This window comes from Diorhabda carinulata, chromosome 5 (assembly GCF_026250575.1).
Source record: "Diorhabda carinulata isolate Delta chromosome 5, icDioCari1.1, whole genome shotgun sequence".
NCBI lineage: Eukaryota > Metazoa > Arthropoda > Insecta > Coleoptera > Chrysomelidae > Diorhabda > Diorhabda carinulata.
Window position 1 is genome coordinate 25,979,181 of NC_079464.1, and position 27,643 is coordinate 26,006,823.

General features: G+C 34.1%; 1 protein-coding gene across 6 annotated transcripts in view; it reads right to left on the bottom strand.

Moving 5' to 3' along the window:
* The window catches only part of LOC130894015 (uncharacterized), a 214,097-nt gene that overhangs the window by 32,750 nt on the left and 153,704 nt on the right, over positions 1–27,643 (bottom strand). For all 6 annotated transcript variants that reach the window (XM_057800525.1, XM_057800521.1, XM_057800520.1 and 3 more), the window contains 4 exons: positions 24,559–24,738; positions 4,761–5,567; positions 2,992–3,450; positions 571–1,068 (listed from right to left, as the gene is read on the bottom strand). In XM_057800525.1, the coding sequence (XP_057656508.1) occupies positions 571–1,068; positions 2,992–3,450; positions 4,761–5,567; positions 24,559–24,738 (1,944 nt within the window). The remainder of the gene's footprint in view (positions 1–570; positions 1,069–2,991; positions 3,451–4,760; positions 5,568–24,558; positions 24,739–27,643) is intronic.

Genomic DNA, 27,643 nt, shown 5'->3' on the forward strand with positions numbered 1-27,643 from the left:
AAAGAACGCATTTTCCATAATGACCTGAAGAGTTATGCATATGTAAGTTGTCTGCGCTTTGGGAGTCGTGTGGGCAGGCTTACTTTGGATCAAAAGGCGCTTTCTAGTGAACATTTCCTTGGCTTAATTGGCGCGGTTTGAGCAAAATAAGTAGGATAAGACCTGAATTCCACCACTATACTCCTGAAGCAAAAGACACTCCAGACAGTGGATCGCAAAGGTCGAATCTGCTCAAAGGCAAAGACGCTTACATCGTCAAGAAAAGCGATGGCGACAATTTTTTGTCATGGGGTCGACTCAATTTAAGGAGGTAAAACAATTGCGGCGATTATTACGATTCATTTCTTGATAATCAAACTAGTTACATTTAAAGAAAATGAAAGTGCTTGGCTTGAAATTCACGAACTACACTTAGAATTGTCTTTTCTTATTTTCGTTAAGTTGAAAACTTTTAAAAAATCCTTGTATATTTTTCATGAATCTTTATTCGACTTGCCTGGTTATTGCGAGATGATATCTTTCATTTACCTTAGTTATAAATAAAATTTGCAAATACCAAGGCATACTTACTGGTAAGCCGTTCTTACTAAATTCTTCTATCGTAGGACCGGAATTTCTACGTCTTCGTCTGAAATTTTGCGTAGGAGGTGGTTTATCATCAGTGGCCACAATATTAACCTTACCAGATTCGGCTGCAAAATGTACTTCGGTTTTGCAGAATTCTACTTTTTTCGTTTTTCTCATATTGTTGTCTTCATCGTCATGTCTAGATTGATCATTAAAAGCCAAACTGATTCTTCTAAAACTATTGTCGTTATGTCTAATTACGTATTTCGATTCATCGACGGCTATTGAATGTCTTTTTACGTCCCGAAGTTGTTCTTTGTTAGTATCGTTCCACGGTAAATCAACCACGTTGTTATTTTTCGTTATAGGAATCGTTATTGTTGTCGATTTTATTTCGGTCGGCGACATTGACCAATCGGTAATGTCTTTCTTCCATTTTTCATTTTTATTCGCTGGCGGCATTGAGTCTTCTTGGTTAAATGTATTTGCTATTCTCTTTACCTGTTGAAAAAAAAATCGACAAATGAAATGATTTTATCTGCAATTATCGGACAATCTATGGATCCACTAGGATTGAGGAATCTAGCGAATTGTCAAAATCAGCTGATGTCCATTGAAAAAATGGTTACCGTGGGGTAAACAAATGCTTTTCCCGTAAGTTTCTGTGTGGTTTGTCAAGTTATTTAGACCTTATTATTTCCAGTTTTATTGCAAAACTGCTTTTTAATAAGTTGCTACTAAACAAGTGTGAAAGTTCCTCCACGAAACTTGCCTTTTTTGGTTTTCGACACTAAGCAGTGTTGGGCTTAGTGTAGGTAAGCGGCCAAATAAGCAGGATTCTGACTAAACCTCTTTTAATCTAATGAGTTAACTTCGTCTAAAGCTTCAAGTTTGTTATTGAATCTTTCAGCTACAACCTTAAAAAGTAGGCACTCATGTTTGATAAACTTAAATGCAACACTGGAAATTAATCACTAAAAAATTCTTAAACGTAATGGGACGACTAGAAAAGGTGAAAGATCGAAATTATTTTGAATAAGTTATATGCTTATAATAACATATTACGACATGATTCAGATATGGTATGATAAAGAGCATTACAAATTTTTTCCAGAAAATAATGTATGTTTATTACATAAAGATTTAGAACTCTCACTACTGGAAAAAAACAAAATAACTGACACGGGTACATACGTGGAAATCAATTGTTTACCCCACGGTCATCATTTTGGTGTAGATCAGCTGTTGCATTCCATTAAGCAATCACGACAATCACGTTCACGACTAAGATCTTTCCCGTTCCACGCTATAATGGTAAACCCAAAAATGAATGGATTACTGGGTGTTTTGAGCGTTAAGATGAAAATTTAGTAATGGCAAAACAGAAAAAATAAAGCGAAAGCTTTAAGTGGTTATGTTATGATTTGTAAGTTATTGAATTTTTTAGTGCTTAACTGATTTACATTAAAGCAAGGTGCTTCAAAAGTAGTTATAATATCCCATACCGCAGCAAATAATGAGACGGATTCTCATGGTTGCAATCTACGTTGCTCGAGTTGTGAAAATTACGCTAATTCTTTCAACGCTCACTTCAAACCACCTTTTGACAAGGGTTGTCGTGACTTTAGGCAATTACAAATATTTATTTTGCTATTTTGTGAATTTCTACATTGATTTCTGTTTGTGTCGCGTATAAGATGAATACTATGACAGTATGGATGATTTTGATGCAGTTGAAATGCTTAGCAGCACTAACATATTGATGTTACATACAAGAATAGAGGAAATGTATTATGCGGCTTGGAGGAATTTTATAGATTGCTAGTAAACGCAAAAAAGATACTACATGCCACATCAAACTTTATATTTTCAAATTACCAGAATTGTATATGTACTAATCAAAAATTTGACAGGTGGATACTATGGGCAAACAAATTTGTATGTTTCTAAATCTGAGAAATCCTGCACTTCATAGGTCATTCATTTCAACTGCAGTTGCTGAAGGTTATATCGACGACAACCTAAATAATATGTTAGAACGAGGAAGAATTATTTTCGAAGTGATTAACAAGAATAACTACTGTACCATAATACAAAGTGTTAACAATATTAGAAGTACAACTCCACTCGTGGAGCAAAAAACAAACTCATGATTGACCACGGATCAAGCTAGGGGCTTGGAGGGGCTATAGCCTCGGGCCCCAGGTCCAAGAGGGCCCCATAATTTGGAAAACATTCCGTATTTTTTGATGTGTTGATACCACAAATCTAGCATTTTGATATTAATGACCGATTTTTTTGCTGGTATCTTTTTGGCAACACTGTTTTTGACAGATCACGCGTGAACCGTGTCTTGTGTCAGTGTCAAACTTGTAAAGAGTTGAAATTGTGTGTGTACGATATAAACGTAAGATAAGTACTAACCTGTCCAAGTTGATGTTTGTTGTTGTGATTGAATTCTTTATATTTTTGTTCGAAGTCGTTATGTTCGTCGGAGCTGTATTCGTTGTCCTTGTTTCCATTCTTCTTAGTAGGAACATCTATTTCCGTAGATCTGCAAATTCCACTATCCGTAGAGCTCTCCACGAAATTTTTCGTCTTGAATAAAATTGAACTTTGTGAATCGTTGTGATGGTGGACTTTTTCGAATCCATATGATTTTCGACGATTATACCAGTCTTCATTTTTATTCGTCGGTATTAATTTCACACGGGATTCTAAACTACCAGTACCTATTCCAGGTTTTTTGTTGAGCAGTGTCTCCATCCCGTAGACATAGGATCGCACTCGAGAGTTTTCCACTATTGGCATTTCGCTTTGCGTTGTTAATGATGTTTCTTCTGTTACTATACCGTCATCGGGATCTTCATCTTTACCGTTTTCCTGAAAATAATGTTTCACTAAGTTTATACGCAAAACAGTAATTGGGTTCTGACACATATAGATATGACAATTATTATAAACACAGAGTAAATCGAAAAATCACCATCATTCTGAAGACTAAGTTTACTCAGCAACCATACAGAATTTGGTTCTAAATTAGTCTATTTTCTGTACGAATTCTTCATCATTTTATTACTCTATCATTCATAAAAATAAACTATGATCATCAGACCATAAAGATTAATAAGATAATTAAGAGAACCATCAAATATAATAAAGAAACTGAAACTGTACTTGGATTGGAAGGAAATGTTATTACGAGATTTGCTACTCAAGTTTTGAGATATGGCAACACTGATGTGAATATGTCAAATCTAACATGAAGTTTGACATTTTTAATGGTGAACGTACTCAGAATGAGTTGTTATACGAGTGCTGTATGATTTGTTTACAGATACTTGGTCAAATGAAACTAAATCTCGATCAATTTCGTACGATGATTTGTAGTAGTGTGCCAATTAACTGCAAAATTTGGTGATGAAGCACCATCTCGAGCCACCTTTTTTTCTGGCGTTCTGAATTCAGCTACAGGATGAATTTCTTGAAGGTCGTCCAAGATCGGATATATTTGGGAGTGTATTAAGGGACGTTTGATTTTTAGTTCCAGAGCTCCACCAGTATTCTTACTGGCTTCAAGGAGGTTATATTTTCACTCCAACAAGTTCCGTTTTGTCATCCCCACAAAAATTACATTCAGTTTCTACTAGATTTGTGGAGAAGATAAGCAGTTTCTGGAATTAGCGGTATCAACTTTGTGGAGAGATCAAATCCGGAAAGGCAATTTCTCTTTTGGCTTCCTCCTTCTTTTGAATTTTTTTCTTATAGGAGAATTTTTTCACACCACAGAAAGGATACGAGCCAATAAAAGAAATTGGAGCTCCTTTTTTGGCGAGTTTAATGGATTCTTCATAACTATAAGACCAGGAACCCATATTATTACATAGAGTTTTCTTTGACATTTCCCTATAAGCTTAGAATTGATAGCTCAGTGATTTGATGTCTATGTGATCATCAAAATAAAGTCAAATGTAACATTTCAGAACATTGTCAAGCATCTTTGGCATGTATACATGGCTGTAAGATACTCGAATAGAAGTCTAGTGATAACGAGTATTGGTTAGGGTACCAACCCCAAATAATTGATTTCACTCAATTAAAATGAAAAAAAAAGGAATTTTGAAACTATTTTTTTGGTCCTTGGTATCTGATTATGTATTATTTAAATGACGCATATACAGATTTATATTTACCTTATAAATATCACTAGTTGGTGAACTAGTTTTCCTCAGACGTCCTTTAATTTCTTGAATAGACTCGACAGTAACAAAAGAATTTCTTTTTTGTTTTTTGGGAAGTTCCGTTTCTTGATCTTCACTCGTTTTATCACTACCAGAGCTTGAAATAGATTGTAAAATCTGATCTAACGCATCCAAATCCACACTATTATTTCTTAATGCCGTATTCAGTCTTCTTCCTTTTTCTATTTCTTCCCGAATTTTTCGTACACTTCCCGAATTATCAGGTAGATCTACAGGTTTACTATGAGTTTGCTTGTTTTCTTTTGGAAAATGCAATGATCTTCTAATCTTCGAAGACCTTCTCCAATTTTGTAATTGTTCTAAATCTTCTAGATCGTTGACACTCTTATTGCCGTTAGTATCTTTTTCGGGTATTAAACTAATATCGTCGTTGCTGCTAGTTTTAGTTCGCACAAGGTTAGTGTGTCCATTAACATTATTATTACTGGTATTATCACTTTCTATTTCGCTAATTTCGACTCCGCCATCTCCGCTTTCTCTATCGGTTATGGATAAACGAGGAGATCGTCTCCCGAAGGCTTGCTTCACGGCAGACTCGTGTATTTGATGGCAAAGTCTGGATACCCGGTCGAGATTTGTTGCTGCTGTAATTCGAGCGCTGCGAAGTGAGGCATTGAGATCTATCGAAGGCTGGAGATTTTCTTTTGCCCGTTGTCGGGTAGGAGGACGTCTAGCTGCACTCCTGCCCACTGAAGCTTTGGATTTCTGCGACGACAGATCCAGAGGATTCAACGTGAGCTGTAAAAGAGAGATCTATGAGTACACGTTCTAGTAACATGAAACTTAAAGAAAAATCATACTTTACTAAATTTTAAAGGGGTCTTCTACGAAACACAAGCACCAATCAACATTTTTGCTTGTACTTTTAGTCGTTTCTAATCTTTAGGCATCAAAAGTTGATGTAGTGACGCAACGACATGATTAAAAATAATTATTTGATAAAATTAACTTCCATTCAGATAAAATTGATAATAATTTTATATATCTTTCGAAGCAGATTGTGTACTCTTCGTCAGGAGGATACGTTTGGTCTCAATTGAAGTATGTAACTGGTTCTCAGATGCACCACAAGCTGTCTCCTTATTAATTGAATGAAACAAACTACTACCGCACATTATTAATATGAATTTTTGAAATTATTAAAAAATCAAACTCGAGGATTACTAAGTAGGGTGTTCTGGGACTATTTGAAGGTCAGGAATGGTTCATGCCGAATGGTTAACAATCCGTAGATTTTACAGGGACAGCCTTGCACAATATAAATAAAGCAAAAATAAGTTTTTCATTCGATTTGTCAACAAAAAGATACTTTTTGCTTAACTCGTTAAAATTTATGGATTCTTTGTTGAAATGTTTTATTAATTACTTCTCCAAGAAATGTATGATTGCGTTTTAATACTATATAATAATAGTTTTTTCAATTAATAATTATAATTTATGATAATTTTCCTTGGCATGTATAACGATCTAAACATCTACAATCTCCTAAACCATAGATTTTATCGAGTTAAACAAAAAGTGTCTTTTTGTTGAAAAATCGATTGAAAAATTAATTTTTGCTATCTTTGGATTTTATAGGTTGTACTTGTGAAAGTTACGGATTGTTAACCATTGAGCATGACCCGCCCCTGCCATTCTGATAGTAGAGTAGAATTATTATTTCCTTCAAACACACTACAAGGACATACGTAATCACCCATCAAAAATTCATAATGTTCGAGTGTATAATTTAGAAAATATACTTAAAAATAAGTTCTGATTGCAAAACTTTGAAGCCTTTAACTTACGAGGGGTCATATGAGAATTTTTTTTATGTCACAGCATTTATTTTCACGACATCTACTCACTCCCGAATTTTTTGCATCAAGTTCTGCAACACTTGTATAGTATAGACACTATTTTTGAATTACGAGGTCTGGCTATTAAATAACGAGACAGCACGCCTAGAGGGTGCCCTAGACGGGTGGGGTAAAAAACAAGTATTGCGTTGAGTATCTAGATTTCTTGTCTATACACGTCCCAAAACACTTTTTTCCGTCACTATTATAGTATTTGTGCAGTGGCGGTTTGAAACGTGTTTTTTTCTCGTGCCGAAAACCATGTGTGACGAAAAACAGGATCAAACTGTCAACCAGACTTACTATTTGTCCATTTTGGCAACACTGCGAGAACGAGTTCGTATAAAACCGATTTTGCACCAGGTCAACACACCTGCCCATAACGCGCTATCTGTGAAGCAGTGCTCGAATACCCGCCGTACTCACCAGATTTGGCACCGTTCAGACTTTTTTTGTTTCCGAAGATGAAATCTGCTTTGAAAGGTACCCGATTTGAGTCGATTGAAGCGGTAAAGCAATAAACGGCAAAGCTCCTGAAGACCCTCACCAAAGACTTCCAGCACCGCTTCGATCAATGGAAAAAACGTATGGAAAGGTGTTATTTAATAGCCAAACCTCGTATATACATTTCTCGTACAGGCTGAGTTATTTGCAGCTCTCACTTATGGTCTAGGACCTGGTGGTGATGTAATAGTTGACGGTAATCTATGTGTGTTAGAGAGAGAAAGATATTCGTTGATCTATGTTTGGTAGGATAAGGAGGATTTTTGTAAAGAATGTGGTTTGTTTTTAGTAGGCCCTGATATAGGAATAGGTCCTCTGCATGGCTGGTGTTGTGGTGGTTTCGTTGACTTGTGTTATCCTAACTATTTCTAACAGGATATTTTGGCCAAATGAAAACGAAGTGAAGCTTGTAAGCAAAAACGGCCCTTCTTGTTTTTTTTTTAATTTTTGGTGTTATATTGTTTTTGTGGTTTTTGTGGTTTTTGGAATTTTTTATTTTTTTGTTTATTTTAAATATAATATGGGGTGGGCGGGTACAGCTGCATTATTCCCTATCGACGGCAATTTGGCTGGAGAACCGGTTCACTAGGTTGCAGGGAAACTGCAGAAAACCTGCATCATTGACGATATGTGTGTTAGATCAACAGTGATCTTGATATTGTACGAGCGTGACCGAATAGCTGTAGGGCAGTGAGTAAGAAAAATATCAATACATCTTATAAGAATCAATGCGAGAGTTTATACAACAAATATTGCCATATAACATAAATTCAGCCTGAAGTGATTGAACGATAAATTTATTTCTCTTCAAGATATTGGGAATTTTCATATACATTTCTGACTAGTGCATTACAATAATTGATTGATGCAATATTTAATGAAAAACGACGATTGATATGTTATAAAACGACGTAGTATTCTTCGAAGAGATGTTACAGTCAGCGAAATACGTTCTAGAAAGTAATAATTCATTCATTATTCCAATTTCAGTAATGTCAATTGATTGCTAGTAATTTCTCCAACTTAATATCTTATTTTATCATCATAAACTCTCCTCTTCCTTTATTCTTTTGTAGTCTCTAAAACAGTATTGATAATATTTAAACATGTCATTTTTTTTCTTGCCGTATGTTATCAGTACTATTTACATTATCACTTGCTGTTATTTCCTCATTGGTACCAATATTTTTTGGTATGATTCGAGGTTTTGTTATTGGTTTTTGGTGCAATTATCTGAATTTAGAATTCTTTCATGATCTTCTCTTTGTGTTATTTCATTTTATCTGTTTCTAAAAATCTTTTCTAATTTTCTCTTTTGCTTTTTGTACGATTTTTTGTTTTCATATCTACCCGTTTGTACCATTTTGGATTATGATATCTCTTTTACTTATTATTAAATTCTGCATGAACCATTTATCAATTTTCTCTTATTTGTTTTCCGCGAAATTATTTTTTCATTCTCAATTCACATCATTCTGCTTTTAGAATAGAGCTGTCGTATTTTGATTGTTTTATTTTATATGAGATTTTTCCACTATTATTATTTTGATAATTCACTGCCTGACAAAATTTTCGTGACAAATGCGAGAGACCTTTATTTTTAAAATGGAAATACCCCTCCAATAATAGAAAAAATATTTATTAAGCCCTAAGACGTACCACTTTTCAATAGCTTAATTATCCCTGTTTACATTAGCAGGTAGGTAATTTTATAAAGGGGCGGTTAATATCGTTAAATTATTTTTCTAATAAATATTGTCGACCAGTGATAATTATCATTCTATCACTAACTTATATACCCTGTAGATAACATTAAAATAGATTTTTCATATTTACAACAAACATATGAAGCCTACTTGGATCTAATTTGTTATACATACATTATCAAAACACATTTCTAACATTTTTCTTGGGAATATATAATAAGGAAGTAACTAACTGGTTTCTGTTGAAAAAATTTTCAATACAAAGCGAACAAGCTTTCAATGTTATGTGAAATCATATTAATTGCATAACAAACAATTATTGTATGTAAAAGAAACGGCACCTACGTATTATATCAGTCAATGTTTACGTATATCAGTTGAATTACATTGTAACAAACTAAAAATGAAATTAATCAGCTACATTATCATACATAAAAACATTCTAATTGAAGTGGCGGAGAGACCTAACTATTTATAAATATACTTATGTTATTATATTATAATGTAATGATTCTATTAATAATGAACTGTGTTGATAGTGGCTACTATTACAGTTCTCGTATCCTCTAGAAATTTAATTTCTACATGCGGTTCGCTTCTTTTCGATTGTGATTTGTATCTTACTTCTATGCTAATGAAGTAGCTCTAACTATGCGATACATAGCAAACCACCAGTGATCCCTGAGCCCATTCTTGGTGTAGCGAACGCCTTTTCCTTACTATAGGAATTACGGATGATCTGGAACGTTGCTAGTGCTGAGAGTAGAAAGAAATTGTGTGTATTGCATTGTCCCAACTATGAACGTAACAAACGCGTTTCTAAAAAAGTTCCTTATGGTTAAGAAACGATACGGTAGTTTTAAAACTTCTTCATCAACTTAACATTTTTGAACAAATACGCATAGATCACATATATTTAGATAGATCACGACAATGTTATTTGTTCTAACCAAACTGAAGTCGACTAGGGGTCTAAACCTGTCCTATGACACCTTCACAGTAAATAAAAAAGACACAACCACACGGACACAACAAAACGATAATGAATCATCAAGAAAAACTTTACAATATACAAGGTGTTTCAAAACGTTCGCATGCGAGTTTTATCACTGCATTAAGCGAAAAAAATCGATTAAAAATCACCAAACAATCACATGTCTATAACGCATAGATTAATCGCAAATTAACAATAAGGTTTAGCCAATCAAAGCTTGTGGAAGTTCCTCCTTATCGAATTTTTAATTGCCAATAACTTGAAAAGTATTGGGTTTTTTGAAAAACCCCACTAGTATGAGTGCGGAGTTCAAATTATTTTCACTTTTAAAGTTAAGGGTAAGATGAGACTAATTCGAAAATTTCATGCAAATCGGTTCACAGTAAAAAAATTCGGAGCAAAAACGCTTCAATCGTTTCACTAATGGTACCTGAACTTTCTCTCTAATGTAAATTCTATAAATGTGGACGATGACTCTTCAGTTATCGTTCTATAACGACTGTGAAAATATCTTTCTCAAATATTTATAATAGTTACACACTAACTGTTTTATTGAATAGGTCCTGTGATTTTAACTTCCTTTTACAATGACGCTGTTAAGTTTTCACAGCAACAGAATGGAAAAACACACTGTTTTACTGAAAAGATAAAAATAAAATATAGTAAATAATAGTTCGGATCTTTCCATAGTCAGCACATAAATTCGAATTCTATGTGCCAATAAAGGAGTTAACTAATTTTACCAAAATAAGAGCTGACAATACTTTTGGCACATCAGGTTGTAGTTTATTTTCACAAGGATTATTTTCTTTTTCTACTTTTTTAGAGCTCTCCAGTTTACATTACCTTTAATTTTTTTATATTTTTTAAACTATTCTCGGTTCTTTCCTACTTTATTAATTTGTCGTAGACCTTTCCTTTTTTCCCCTTACGGTGCTACTTATTCTAGCCAAGTTTTCCTGGATTTTCTTTTCCTATATCTTTTTGCTTCTGTGGCTTCTCTCAATATGCTTTATGGCATTCTCTTTATGTATCCGTATTAGATAAAACATCTTTAAACTATTTTTCCTCATGTTGGTTTCTGCTTGAGCGTTTCTATAATTATTTCATTTCTAATTCTGTTCATCCTGTTATTTTCCTTAGTTGTTTCATCGCATTATTTTCTGTGTCTCTTTGATCATTAACCAGGTTTCACCTAAGATAGGTACTTATCATTTTTATATCTTTGCCTATTTCTTTTTTCCGAATAATGTCTTATTTACAGTATGGTATATTGATTGGTTTTTCTGTTTGTTTTCTCTATTTCTACCGTCTGTGAAAATTACTTCCAGGTATTTAAATTTGGTTGCTTAAATGTATCAGCAAATATTATTACATCGTCTACATGTATTAGGGTCTATTTTCACCAGTTCTAAGTTTCTGTAGCCTACTCTTTGCTCCAATTTATAAATATTCTGTTTTATTATTTCAATCATACTATCCATAACTAGTATAAATAGAAGAAGACTGGACTGTCCCCTTGTTCCCGATCTTCTTTCGTCTAATTGAATCTTTCCATTACGTTTTCATATATTGCTTTCGTCATCTCTATCATTTTTTAGTACTCTGTACCATTTTTTATGTTCTATTTTTCTTTTTATTGACTTCCTCTTGTATCTTGTTTTTTTTTCCTTTCCTAAACGCATTTTCTCTCTTCCATTTCCTCATCAATGTATTTCCTCAACTTTTTCTCTGTGAGTCTTGTATATACGGCACACCTTGCACCTCTACACAATTCCGGAGTCTAAGGAGGATGGTGGTCACAATATGGAAGTTTATTTTATCGATCATTTCATTCTTTGTGTTTACCGGTGCTGCATAATAACAAGCTTTCAAGATATCCCCGAAAGGAGCAGGTATTAAAACACAATTAAATAGTCCTTAGAGAACTAATGAACATAATGGACATACGTCATCATCCATTGAAAATTCATGTTCGAATGTATAATTTTTCCTGGAACACCCTGTATAGGTTTCCCTCATTAGGTCTATTCCTTTTATACGTTGTGATTCTCTTCCCAGCTTCTGAATCTTTTATTTATGTTCTTATGGCTTTAAATATTTCATTATTTTAGCTTTTATGTTGTCAGCTCAATAATTATTTTTATTTTGATTTTCTTATCACTTCTCCTACTCCCTCTTCCGTAATTTCCTCTCTTGTCCTCCTATTCAGACAGACATTTATTTTTTTTGAATACAAAAAAGTGATTCAAGAATTAGTTTAGAATAAAACAGGAAAATAATTGGTTATTATTTTTTAGACGACGTTATCTGAAAGTTGTTCGTTCTGTATTCATTTACATACCGAAAGTTACGTTTTGAGTGTTCCATGTAGTGAAAGTGACAGTTCCGTACTGCAAAACACTTTCGGGATGCTCTGGAGTAGACAAATTTAACTTCCTCAAATTGACAGTTGACAGTTTCACTTCGATGATTTTGCATGACCTTAAATTTTTAATTTTTTGAAATTATTTGTTTTATCCGAAGCTTTGTCTAAATTAATGAATAACAAAGAATGATGATGAAAAAGAAAACATCAGCGATGAAGAGATCTCACCGAAGAAAGTAATGCGGCCATTCTTAATTCGTTGCCGGATAAATCTCGTGCAAGGTAAAATACAATACGAGCTCTTTATGAAGTGGTGCCATCAGGCAAAATTATGAATAAAATGTTTATAATTCTCTATTATTTATCTTCTTTCCTTAGTGCAATTGAAAAAGTTTTGGATCTTACGCGTCGTCTAAATAATGTTGTGTACGCCGCGGCTGAAATACTACTTTGTTGGACTGTCCAAACATGTGTGGCATTTGATATGAAGTGTCAAAGGGCGATTATTCCATAGATAAATATATTTATTTTTGGGGCTACATCCAATTTTCATCGTGTCTTCTAAATGAGTGGAAAGGCGATTATTTTTCAAGAAGATAATTGTTGAAAATGAAGATTCACACAAACATGTCCCTAAAGCCTTTAGAAGCGTATTGATGTGGAATGATCTGATAATAAACACAGCATTAGATGAAGTTGAAAATACAGAAGACTTTTGAGGCTTTTGGTTGATTCTTGAAATTATTTTCTGTAGTTTTACTTGTGTTTTTATAATATTAATGTAATAAATTCTGAGGAAAATTTATTATATGAAAATGAATGCACTGTTAGTTACTCAGTAGTTTTTCTTTCATATTTCTTCATATAAATCGCGTTGTTTGATTTATGTTAAGCAACTAAATTATTAAAACGACATTCTGTCAGTATGTCCGATTAAAGTGAAATACCGATTCCCTTGTAAATGATTTTTATTCACTCAATTTATAGCACAAAACGAAAACAAATAAAAGCCAGTTCTTGCTATAATAACATAATTTTTTACAACAATAACTTTGTGGCATCTCGTTAATATGACTTTTTTTATAAATAATTAGAAGGTTATGCGACAACCAGCTTAATGGCCGAGATACACCATTTCGATCCGACTCCAGTCCGATTTTGCTTCAAAGAAGGGATCGGTGCGGGATCGGAAGCGGTGAGCACACATGCTCTACACGCTTCCGAGTTCTTTGCGATTTCCAGCTCTGGCTCGATACATTCGTCAGTCTCGATTCAATTGAAATCGCGCAAGGTTCTGTGTGCAAAATGTTCAAAGATTGTAAAGTCTCGCCCGAATCTCTAGTAAACTATTCAGTAAACATACCGCCTATAACAACATCGGATGCAGCGACATATCGCTTACATTTTTATCGATTTTCATCGACTATAACAACCGCTTCTGGTCCCAGTAGAAAACTTCAAGTGCTACAAATGATACAGAATAGTGAAAACAGCAAAGATACTAAAAGTTTTTGTGTTCTGGATGCAATTCTAATGATATAGGAAAAGGTCACACAGACCACTATAGCCAACTGCTTTCGCCATGCAGGATTCAAAGATCTCTCTCCATCACAAGCGAAGGACGACGATGATATTCCGCTAGCGAAAATAATACATTCTACAGATCAAGATGACAACGTACCACTTGCTGAATTGGTTGCTTAGTTGCAAAGAGCTACTGCTACAGAGATAGAGAGTTGAGATAGAGGTATTGGAATAGTGCCGCCGTGTGCGCATTAGCATCTGAGGAAGAAATTCTTGCAGAAGCTGAAAGTAACAATCGTAACACTGACGAAGAAAACGAAGACCAGCAGGACCCTGAAGAACCATTTCAGTCAACAACAATTTCCGAGACTCTTAACGCTATAACATATTTGCAAAAATTTGTTGTCTTCAACGACTAGTTTAATACTGATGATACTCATATCTCGAGGAGTATGAAACGTAAATTACAATAAATATTTGAGACTGGGCTAAAAAAACAAACCAAAATGACTGATTACTTTGAAAATTAGTGCCTGTACTGTAAGCAGTTAAGTACATTTTGTATTCTCATTATTTTTTAAAAAAATTTTTATTTCTTTTCTGACATTTCATTTGACATGCTCCAATTATTTTGGTAGATATGATTTTTTAAACATGCGTATGTTTCATATCGATATACAGTCATTTTTGTTGATACGTATTTTCAATACTGTTTGAGCTAGCGAGATGCTGATTTCTTTCCATTTGAATCTTACCTTAGTTAAGGCTTCTCTATAATTTCAGCTCAATGCTCCAATAATTTTGGTAGATATGATTTTTTAAACATGCGTATGTTTCATATCGATATACAGTCATGTTTGTTGAAACGTATTTTCAATACTGTATGAGCTAGCGAGATGCTGATTTCTTTCCATTTGAATCTTACCTTAGTTAAGGCTTCTCTATAATTTCAGCTCAATGCTCCAATAATTTTGGTAGATATGATTTTTTAAACATGCGTATGTTTCATATCGATATACAGTCATGTTTGTTGAAACGTATTTTCAATACTGTATGAGCTAGCGAGATGCTGATTTCTTTCCATTTGAATCTTACCTTAGTTAAGGCTTCTCTATAATTTCAGCTCAATGCTCCAATAATTTTGGTAGATATGATTTTTTAAACATGCGTATGTTTCATATCGATATACAGTCATGTTTGTTGATACGTATTTTCAATACTGTTTAAGCTAGCGAGATGCTGATTTCTTTCCATTTGAATCTTACCTTAGTTAAGGCTTCTCTATAATTTCAGCTCAATGCTCCAATAATTTTGGTAGATATGATTTTTTAAACATGCGTATGTTTCATATCGATATACAGTCATGTTTGTTGATACGTATTTTCAATACTGTTTGAGCTAGCGAGATGCTGATTTCTTTCCATTTGAATCTTACCTTAGTTAAGGCTTCTCTATAATTTCAGCTCAATGCTCCAATAATTTTGGTAGATATGATTTTTTAAACATGCGTATGTTTCATATCGATATACAGTCATGTTTGTTGATACGTATTTTCAATACTGTTTGAGCTAGCGAGATGCTGATTTCTTTCCATTTGAATCTTACCTTAGTTAAGGCTTCTCTATAATTTCAGCTCAATGCTCCAATAATTTTGGTAGATATGATTTTTTAAACATGCGTATGTTTCATATCGATATACAGTCATGTTTGTTGATACGTATTTTCAATACTGTTTGAGCTAGCGAGATGCTGATTTCTTTCCATTTGAATCTTACCTTAGTTAAGACTTCTCTATAATTTCAGCTCAATGCTCCAATAATTTTGGTAGATATGATTTTTTAAACATGCGTATGTTTCATATCGATATACAGTCATGTTTGTTGATACTTATTTTCGATACTGGTTCACATACATAACTCATAGCTATACTAGGTCGATACCTATGATAACATAACTACTGTACTGTACTTACAGCAACTATCGTATACAAAGTCGGCAACTATACGGTCCCTTCAATGTCACTATATCAGGTTTTGACTGTATTTTAGAATGTCGATGGCGGCGTTTAGCCTGTTAGAACTTAAATTCCAAGAATCTTTGTCTCAGCAAGATACATATTCTAGAGAAGCAATCACTTCTAGACACCGTGTTTATGCGTCTACTTTGTATGTAATAAGTGAGGATGATATTTAATCTGTACTGTATCTTTGACATTTAAGTCCTCCGCTACTTTTCCAGATCATGTCTTTGTAGTCGGCGTTTCGGCACTGCTCCTTTGTCTGGTCATACAGTACTGGATACTTCCTCACTTTTTCAATAAGCTCTTCCGGTTTTATACCCGACATTATTGTCAATTTAGTAAAAAAAACAAAAATTGCAAAAACTCAAAAATATTATCACACATTCCAACCGACACGCGTCCTGCAGCCGTGGAACACGATCAGATGCATGATCGGAGTCGTGTAGGACTGGGATCGGACAAACTCTAGTATCATTTCCCTCTCAGACACTCGTTCGACTATATGATCGTAGTCGAATCGGAAAGATGCGTGATAGGTGTGTGCCGGTCTTAATGGTGCTTTTATCCCTTAAGAAATGACACACCTACAACATATCTGAAGTGTTATTGGTATAAATTGGTATAATAAAAATGCCGATTTTATAAATATTAAACCAATAATTAATTCACAAAGTATGCATTTATCTTTTATAATGTCGTAAAAATAATAATACGCGCAGCAGGATAATGGACCAGGTAGTAAATTTTATATGTGATAATTTTTCATTCCGTTGTATTCAGATAGCGTGCAACTTCAATTTAGACAAAAATACTATTAATATCACGTGTGTTCGAATTGATTTTGCTAAAAGCCACTACTAAGAGAACATATAAGAAGCCAAGCTAAATTTAGGGTTTCATTCGAGAAGAGGTAGGATCAATTAACAAATGTTGATTGGATATTGTTAAATTGACAAATATTAAGTATTCGTCTAATAATTTTTCTTTAGTTGTTGTAGTCCAGGAGACCGATGAAAATTTTGTTAATCATTTTTTCTCGATTGGTGAGACACATCAGAGAATAGTAACATAAAGCATCGGGAACTTCAGCTGTGGTTTGCGGGCAGGAGTTAAGCGGCGGTGGGCTCCCAAAAAGAAGGAAAAAAACACATCCAATTATATCCTCCCAGCTAAAAATTGTAGTTGTAGTTAACCAAATAATTTGCACCAAAAACTCATAAGCTGACTAAAATATAATGTATTATATGTCAGCTGGTGTCGCGAATATTAAAAAAAAAATGATACTTTCAATGATTTTCTCTCAAATGAAAATGTACCTACAACCGTCAGATTTCTGACGACTTAATACCTTGTTTTTCTATTCATCACAACAGCATGAAGCAAATGACGTGTCTTCAATTATTCTCATTATTTTTTTAAAATTAACCAACAATCGCTGGCATACTATTAAGTGTAATAAGGTGCGCTTGGAGAAGATCGCCATACTAGAATAGATACGCGATTGTAGCTCTAAGCTCTAATATCATTAAAGATAAACTCGTTTTGGATTGTACAGGAAAATTAAATGAGCTAGGCAAGAAAAATTACCATACAAAGGATTCCGGAACACACCGGAGCGAAGGGAAATGAAAATACTGATAAGCTCGCTAAAGCCCTTCATGGGATCCAAACACTTCTGTGTCTGTGTCTGTGCTACAGAGAAATTGAAAAAGCACTGGAAAAGAAGGTAGATAATTATTGGGACAACCTACAAGGGCTGAAACAGGCAAAGACTCTTCTGGGAAACTTAAACCAGAGAACAATCTACGAATACTAACAGGAGTTCTATTGGGCACTGTCGCCTTAACAATAACCTGAAGACACTAGACCTAGCAGATAATGCGGCGTGTATGTTTTGTTGTACAGAGGACGAAGACTCTATCCACATTTTCTCGAAGTCTGAAACACTAAGGAATTCTAGAGCTCTACACCTGGGAGCGTATGAAAAAGAAGACGAAAATCTCTGGCAATGAAAGCAATCTCACATTCTAGGAGTGGGATTCATTGATCAGCAGCAAGAAAGCATTCGGAGCCACCATAAAATACAGATGTAATATAGCGTTTTAATTGAGATCTTGGTAAAACCATTCTTTGAGCTTAGATACAAAAAATTGTCTCCAGTGCATTTCAAAATGTCTTTTAAATTCAATTTTTTTTCCATGCAAGAATTTCGGCATAGGTATGAATAGGTGCAAGGTCTGGATTAAATGCTGGGTGTACTAGTAGTTCAATACCACCAAGCTCTTCGATTTTATTTCGTGTAGCCTTAGCAGTATGAGTTTTATCTTTGTCTGGTTGTAAGAGAATAAGAATTAACTTTCGGTTAACTAAACTTGCGATATTTTTCCGATAAAATCTCATTAATTCGCATCGGTTATTCACTATATACCTTTGTATTCATAGCTCAACATGTGGAATGATTTCGAATTATACTAAACCTTCATTATTCCATCAGACTTTTCGCTCGAAGCGACTTTTCATTAATCCATTTTTCATCCCAAGTAACAATGAATCTAATACTACAATCATCTTTTGCAGAGCAAGAAGCTGTTTGCACACCTCTACTCGACGTTTCGCCTGAATCTCAGTTAATTCGACCAAATGATTTTAAATCGCGATGTATTGTATCTTCAGAAGGACCAAGGGAGTCCGATAATCGGCCAGGGCTGATATTAGTTTGGTTATCCACTGTTTTCTTTGTGACCTCAAAACGCATTAGGTGAAAACCTGAGCGCGAAAGATCTTCAAACGCCACTATTGAAACGATGAAACCATCGTTCACTCATTAACTTTTTCTACTTTAGGTCCGGTTTCTTCACGTTCTAATAAAGTGCCTCATAGTTATTAGCCGCATAACTTTAGTAGGAACTTTGAATTGTCGAATAAATGTTTACCGTTTCTTCACCCCAATTGGTTTAAATCCGAACTTACTAATAAGTATTTGTCACTTTATTATGTACAACAAATAGTCTAATGTTGGTAACACTATGAAAGATGCCTATATAGCAATCGTTCATGTATTGAATAAGGAAAGAAATAAGCGAAAAAACGTTTTTCTATTGACGGTTTCCTATGATTTGTATTTGTGACAACGATCGGTGCTTAATTAAATTTGCACCTGTTTTGTTAAGGTTGATGTTGAAGTAGTCGCTAGTTGAAAAAAGTTGTGTTGGTCTAAAAATTAAGGTGTAAATTGAAAATAATTGATAGGAAAGGAAAAAGAAAACGGTCTACTCCTATATGGACAGTTGGTATGAGAAAAAACGTCTCTACGTTATGGTATTCATTTTCTCTCTCGTTCGAGACACTTTATCTATACTGCGCATGCTTGAGAATGCGCAGAACCGAGCAGGAACCTCGGAGGATAGAGAAATCGTTGCCATTCTGTCTTCTTTAGTCGGAACAGCTTTCACTTATAGAAACTGTCCCTATAAAAGTATTACATATATGTATATAATAAACACTTATTTGGTAAAGAACTCGATTTATTCGGAGGTTTAATTTATCAGAAGGTGAAGAAATCGATTTTTTGATTATTCGGTAAATAATAGTTAGTAGGGACTTTATTAGGAAGTGAAGAAACCCGGCTTTAAACTTTTATTTCTAATAATGTTTTAACAATACACTATTTCATATTCATCGTATTCCATACTTTTTATTATGAAACCATAATGTTGTTAAATGAAAATAGGTTAGGTTAGGGTTGAGGTTAGGCTGTCATCGCCTGTCATGTTACGCTGCCTTAATGTCTCATCCTCGTCAAACATCAACCTACGCAATTGTCATTAAATTCCAACTGTACGCAATCTTCGTCTATTCGTTTAAGTTTAAGTAAAATCAAAACAAAATAATGCCGCGAATTCGTGGATTAGCTGACGAAAAACAAACAGCTGAACAAAGTAGAGAAAAGAGTTTATAAAGAGCCTAAAAACTTTTTTAAAAAATTTAATCAAAAGTTTCAATACAATTTTTCATGAAAATAAATGTTTTTTTACTTTTCTTCTTGTATTGCAATTAAATTGAAGTGAAAAAAAATATGAAATATGATATTAAATCGTTTATGAAAAAGAAAAGATATCTAACAAATAACAAATACTCTAGTTTATCATTGAATTTGGTCTAATTATTATCGCCTGAAAAAAAATTAAAAGATCAGAGAGGTTCGAGACGATCTAAGTTAATTTGTAACCATACTAGTCAAAATTACGATGAATTAAGCCACTGTGTAAACGTTTTAAAATGAATTTTCTGTAATTGAATATATCGAACGAAGGAAAAATAGAAAATATGAATAGGAAAACTAAAATACTGTAACATTATTAATATTTTAAAATCTTTCTCCCGAGCAGGTCGTTAATTGAAGTTTGAATTCGCACAGTTATAATTTTGATTGCGTAATTGATGTTTCTCACACGTATTAAGGAAGAAACAATATGTTTTTAATTACGGTCAATGTTTGAAGAAATATATTATTCTCGATTATTGCGTAATCAGGACGTCGAGATTATTATACAATAATTAATTTAAAAATAATTAATTGTGTAATATATTCAACGACACAAATTTTTTGCTTCTAATTGTACATAAATGTCACTAAAATGTATTCTCATTAATTTTCAATTGACTTTACTAAAAACTGAAATTTCCAAATTTAACTTTCAAATATGTTTATTCTTAGTATAAGTACGTACTTGTTTAAAAATTTAGTTACAATTTATGAGATTAAGTGGAAAAAGGTATTTTTAACTGTATTGCCAACCAATATTCCTTTTGAGCTTTTAGTTCCAAAATATACAGTACATCATATAGTAACGGCAGAAATAAACCATCATTACTAATTGGTAGTGGACAGACTTAGCAGCGCTGGATTCACTGTCCTAGGTTACGTGGTAGTGGTAGTAAGAGGCAAGCATGAAGGCATAATCTCACCACCTCATGCAAACGGCACTAAACACAAATAACCACTGGGGTGATGAAGAGCAACTCTCAACAACCCCAATCTCATTTATACGAATAAAGAAAAGTATACGCGCACCTATCCTGAATAGAACTCGAGTGATACTTTCGATGGAGTCAAATATCCAGAAAAAAACACTTACTTAGAACAATTATCTCTCAAAAGCCCCCGTGGTTATATGGATTTGTCACAAGCATGTTAGTAAAGCATGGGAACTTAAACTTAAGATGATATATTGGATATATCAAACAGTCATCAAACCCATTATTACATAATGCATCGCTAATTAGAGTCAAAACGTTATCACGAATTCTAGAATTGACAAATGTAGAAAGCAGTGACAAACCATTTGACCAAATTCACAGCATGATGGATATAGACAATCCAATCTAAGTGATAATTAATGACTGCCAATTATTAGTGGATATATTCAGGTGGTTTCGAAGCTAACGCAAAGAGTTGAATTGGCAAATTTTGAACCAAAATCGCAAGCTCTCAATACCACTAGGAAAATCACTTGACATATTTCTTAGTGTTAGCATACCTAAGCCACCCCTTAAAGGTCCTGAAAGCTATTAAGTGCACGCACAAGCTAGCGTAAATAAACTCTAAAAGCACTAGCTAACATAAATAAAGTAACCCTATTGTAGCTACCGGGGTAAACTAGGAAATGAGGAAGCAGACATCTTTGCTAAAAAAAGGGCAACGACTCCATACTTAAGATCAGAGCCCTACTGTCGCCTCAAAAGATGCTGAAGAGAACTGAACAGATGATTGAATAATCAGATGGAGTCTTTCTGGAGAAACACTCCAGGCGTAAGAAAGTTCAAAAGATTATTACAACCGTATCAGCTAAGTAGTCTGAGGAAAATCTCGTCATGATCAGAAACGACATCAAACTGGTAGTCGATAGGACATTGCCCCAACAAATACTAAATGAAGACGATAGATATGATAAAGGACAACAAATGCAATATATGCGAGAAAGCTATGGAAATAGCATCTACTCTGCGAACGTCCTGCCCATTCCATCGACACGCTTGAGTACAGATAAAGGAAATACGTTTGACGAACCCCAATAATAACCTTCTTTGGGAGGAGTCTACATATTGTGGAGGCAAAACAATGATATTTAGATTATTTTAGGTACAGGTGCAGAATGGCTGAAAAGCCACAATGTATCTTAAATTTATATAATTAAAATTAGTTGTTTATGTTAAAAAGTAGTAGTAGGTTTTTTGTCATTAGTTGTGTTTGATTGTCATGAATTATTTTTAGTTTCCATCATTGAGAGGTAATAATAATATAATCAGAGACTCATAAATGGAATAGCAACAAATCTACTGGCATATTACATGCCTACGAGGATGTACTGATATCTAGTTAGCTTAGATCAGTTCCAATTAGAGACCAGACCAATTAAAAGAAAAAAGATGTTCACCGAAATTGTGAAGATCGAAAAATTGGAGTATCGAGCCATCATCAAGTACCGGTATTTCAGAGGGTTAAGAGGCAAGCAAGGTGATCAATGCCCTTCGTATGCGACCGTGACAAATTCGACTGCATGCTTCAAAAGAGGCAAATTTTCCATTGAAGATAATGACCGATCGGGAAGGCCAGTTTCTGTGTCAGTCCCAGAAAATATCGATGCAGTTCATGACATGATTTTATCAGACCGTCGAATTGGGCTAAAACGGATATCTGAAGTACTTAATATTTCATACGAACGAGTTCATCATATAGTTCACGTCAATTTGGACGTGAGAAAATTTGCTGCAAAATGGATTCCCAAATGTTTGAATGTTGAACAAAAGCGTGCAAGGGTAGAAGCATCGCGTTCGATCTGTACTCGATTTGAAAACGATGTAGACTTCTTAAACCGAATTGTTACTATGGATGAGACTTCGGTACATTTCTACGATCCAGAAACAAAGCAACAATCGATGGAATAGCGACACTCTGGTTCTCCAAAATCTAAGAAGTTTCGTATCCAAAAATCTGCTGGAAAAGTTCTGCTTCAGTTTTTTGGGATTGTCATGGAGTAATCATGATTGATTTTTTTGGATAAGGGTAGAACAATAACTGTAGATTACTATTCGACATTACTGACCACTCTACGGGAAAAAATTAAATAGAAAAGAAGCGGAAAACTATCCAAAGGTGTTTTGTTTATGCAGGACAATGCTCCTGCACACAAATTTCATGCTGCCATGCAAAAAATTCGTGATTTAGGGTTTGAATTACTGGAACACCCCCTTATTCACCAGATTTGGTTCCGTCCGACTATCATCTCTTTCCTCAACTGAAAAAAAGTTTAATAGTTCGTTAATTTTCTTCCGACGAGGAGGTAATAAAACCTGTGTAGGTCTGGTTTGCAGAGCAAGAACAAACTTTTTTGTGAAAGGTTTAGACACGTTGCAGGTTCGCTGCAAGGTCTCCTAAGAGGAGAGTATGTTGAGTAATAACATATTTTGACTTAGAAATTTTGTTTGGTTCTATAGTAGGATAAGAATTTTTCAATAAATCCTCGTACATTTGAATAGGAAATTTATGAGAAATGAGAAAACAGTCACTTCATTTATCAACGAGATTTTCAAAACTGGAAATTGAAAAGACGGACATCAGCTTACGAGATATTATTTGTAAAGTTTTAGCGTATCAAGAATTTGGATAGTCAATATTATCACGTCATTCATTTATTAATGCCTACAAGCGTTGTTGGGCGAATATCTAAACACCCTGTATAAACATCGTACTCGTAGATCGCATAAGTCATTCATAAGAACTTTTTAGAACGACTTTTCATGAATTGACTTCGATAGTTGCTGCGAATTCTCTTTTATATCTTTCTTCTCTGGAAAATAGGTGCCTCGAAATGGAAATGTGGGTTTTGAAAAAACAAATCGGTTATAATCACATAACGAAAACTATTTTGACCAGAAAATAGATGAATTGAAAAAAACGTTGAATTAAAACTATCATTTAATCTATGTTAGATGACAGATTATATTTCTGTAAGGCACGAATTTCGTAGTATCTTAAAAAGGGTTTACACACCCTTATTAAGAAGTTTCGGATCACCAATCACCATTGCCACTAGCTTTGGTTTGACTTTGACAGATTAATTCTAGTCCCTACTTTGATGCACCGTTTTTCAATCAAGAGAATTCACTGTGAGTAGTGGAGATGTTCACTGTTTAATTTCCGAAAGTTTTGTATGGCGAAAAAAAAATTATTAAATTATCAATATGTTATACAGGTCATGATGTTCTAACAATTCAATTATACTATACGATTATTATAATACTATTTCTACTTATACATACTTTTTGTGAAAATTTTTTGGAGTTAACCGAACTTAGTTACACTAATACCTCACCCTGTATGTATGTCAAGTTAACAAATTTAGAATAAAGTCTAGTATACGTCATTAATCAATCTCATTCAGTAAATAATTCAGTCATTGATCTAGATTATACTCACAATTGTGTTTAAATTGGTTATATATTAATTAGGTTCTTTTCATTTATATTAATTTCTGTCGGTCGATGATGATGGCATTTAATTAAATAGCCATGAGCCAAAATGATATCTCGTGTAAATTATTACATGAAATGTATTCTTGTTTCAATAAACAAGTCGTTGCATTAATTATTTGTTGTAAAAGTAATAACTACAGCAATTGCCTGAAGGTTATCTTTCGTTATACATACATAAACATTTTTGGTATTTAATTTAATCGTTAGGATCGGAACAAATAAATTTTTTTCAAAGCTTACCTGAAGATTTTCAAAATCCTTGTTATTTCCCGTGGAACTCCACTTACTCGTAGACACTGTGTGCGTTTTTACCACTTGCAATCGTCCCCCAGGTACCTCACTGGAAAAGACTTCCAACTGCCGTTTTGCGCTTTGGTAGAGCGCACCGTCTGCATCGGTGCGAGCTCTCGAGTCCACTACCTGCGGATGTAGAAAGAATAGATTGTATTCTGGCTATGGCGATGTGATTCAGTATTATGGTACGGTCATTGTGGGCGATTTTCGGAAATCGTAGAACGGAGGTGGACCACTGAGGTGGTGTGATGATGATTATGAGAAATATTTGGTAGGTAGGGGTCAGGCGAGTTAGTGCGACAAAGAATGATGTGCTAATGACAAAATAACAAGTTTGTACACGCTTAAAATTAATTTATGAATTCTTAGTTCAAGTACCTATTAATAAAAAAAAATTATAACGTCTTTATGAATTAATACTGTGAGTTCATAAAGTAACTTGCTAGTATTTCGATTTCTGTTAGGTTCACAATAAACAATGTCGAATACAATTTTTCTCCAGTATTTCAGGCCATATCTATTAGTAGATTAGTATATAGGGTGCACCATTATTCAAAATAAATAATCAATATAGTTTTTTGAATTACAAACCCTGTATATATTTGCATTTATTCATAAACGGTTAAATTACATATTCAAGAATTAGGTAGGCACAAAAATTCGATATAGATGACGCTACCAGTATTAAATCGATATGATTTATAGTTAGCTGTTTCGTCCGCTAATAAACCATTACTTTTTGGAAAAAAATAGTATTTAACTAAGGCAAGGTTTCAATAAGACAATGCATCGTGTCTCGAATTAATGAAAATGATGTCAAAATTACATAAATTGGGTTTTGAATTGCTTCAGCATCCACCGTATTCTCCAGATATAGCCATCAGCGACTTTTTCCTTTTCTCAGACTGGATATCGTGAAAATTGATGCCTATTTTGAGGCTAAAGACAAATCGTACTATAAACATGATATAAAATTTCCAACCCACCAACTTTTCAACCCATCTTTTCATTAGATATTCAAAATGTCTTTCTTTATCTATTCTAAATGTGATAAATCGGGATGTAGTAATGGCCATTTTATTGCGCCACTTCTTTCAATCCAATAAAATGTGGCGAGTGATAGACACAGTTATGTTTTGGAAGAATTTAATAACAATGAATACCTTCCACTTATGACTTCAAGAAATGATTCATAACAATTAAATATTCTCATAACTTGGGAGCTGAAAGCTAGTCATATTTTGGAATGGTCTTAAAAATGGATAATTTGCTTCATATATCTTATCCTACGTCAGGAAACGTCGACTACATAAATGTTTCTTCAGGTTAAAGAATAACCAAAAATCACACATGGACAAATAAGGCAAATATGGTGGATGTAGATTTTTACATTATTGTCATGTAAAAATTCAACTACCTGCTGTCCGGTGTGTGACAAACGCCTTTTGGAAATCTTTGAGACGATCATGTTATCACTTTTCCCACTAAATTCAAATGTTCTCGGTGGGTAATTGAATTCAGTTTCTAGTAAACAACAATCTTCAAGGTATTGATCCCTTCAAGGTACTTTGATTAGATCCTTCAGCAGATGTCATTAACGAAGCAGAGTGATAACTTTTATATAAGATGTTTAATAAAATGTATGCAATAGCATACTTATTACCTGATACTTTGAATTGGAGAGAAGATTAATTTTGATAATAGTAGGTACATCACAAATAAATTTTCTAATAATTTAAGTGTCAGATTTCCATTAAGAGAATCAGACTTTTAACTGCTTTCCTGCAAGTTAGACAACCCAAACAACAAACTTTTGCAAACGAGGTTGCTTTTTGCTCGCGTTTATATTATATTCACTTTACTTTCCAAGTCCGAAGGGGCGAGTGAATATCTAATCGTTACCAGTGATTTTATATTCTCGAATTTTATTAATTATAAAGCCCTATACGAAGCATTACTGGATTATACTTTCTTTGAACATTTGTTGCACTAAAATAGTTCCAAGGTTGGTTCATCTTGGTTCAACAGCGAAGTTAAGGAGCTCGCAAAAGAAAAGAAAAAAGCGTACATAAAATATATCAACGACAGAAGCCCAGTAGAACTAAAAACTCGTTAGAAACCAAATAAACAACAGGATAAAATAACTAAAAAAGGAGTACTGGGAAAGGTTCTCGATCGAAATAATGGAGGGAGATCTATATGGTGGCCAGAGAAAAATATGGAATATGCTAGGAAACAGGTGACGGATTAGATATTTCGAAAACATGTATAGTGCGCCCACCGACAATGCATCGACTATTGAAATCACGCTAAATAAAGACAACAATGAACCCGAAATAACGATGGAGTAAGTTCAGGAAACAACAAAGAAACTGAAGAACTCACGCGACTATTCCAGAAGATTATAACCACTGGCACTATCCCAGATAAATGGAAATCGAGTATATCCCCACCAATACACAAAAAAGGAGAAAAACAGATCCGAATAATTTTAGGAATATAACTTTGCTCTGTTCGGTTCTTAAACTTTTTACTAAGATATTGGCAAATAAAATAAGGAATAAGGATTCAGGTCTAATAGATCAACAGTGGACGCCAAATTCATAGTTCGTCAGATGGTGGAAAAGTCGATAGAATTCAATAAATTCATGTTTGTCTGTTTTGTTGACTTCACCAAAGTATTTGACAGAATACGTCTGGGGGACGTGATTAGGAGTCTTTAGAAAAATTACATAGACTATAAGTACCAACGAGTTATCAAAGAACTTTATACCGGAACCAGAACAAGAATTAAAAGGTAGGGCTCTCTGAGAAGTTCAAATTAATACTTGTTTTGGGCAGGGAGACAGTCTTAGCCCAACCCTATTCAACATCATAATGGATCAAATTATCGAGGATGTCAACAAAGTCAATGCAGGATACAGAATGGGTCACCGCTCCCTAAAGGTATTGTTTTATGCAGAGGATGGTATTGCCGTAGCAGAAAATGAAGACGACTCAACACATCTACTGTATAAGATGAAAATTTCTG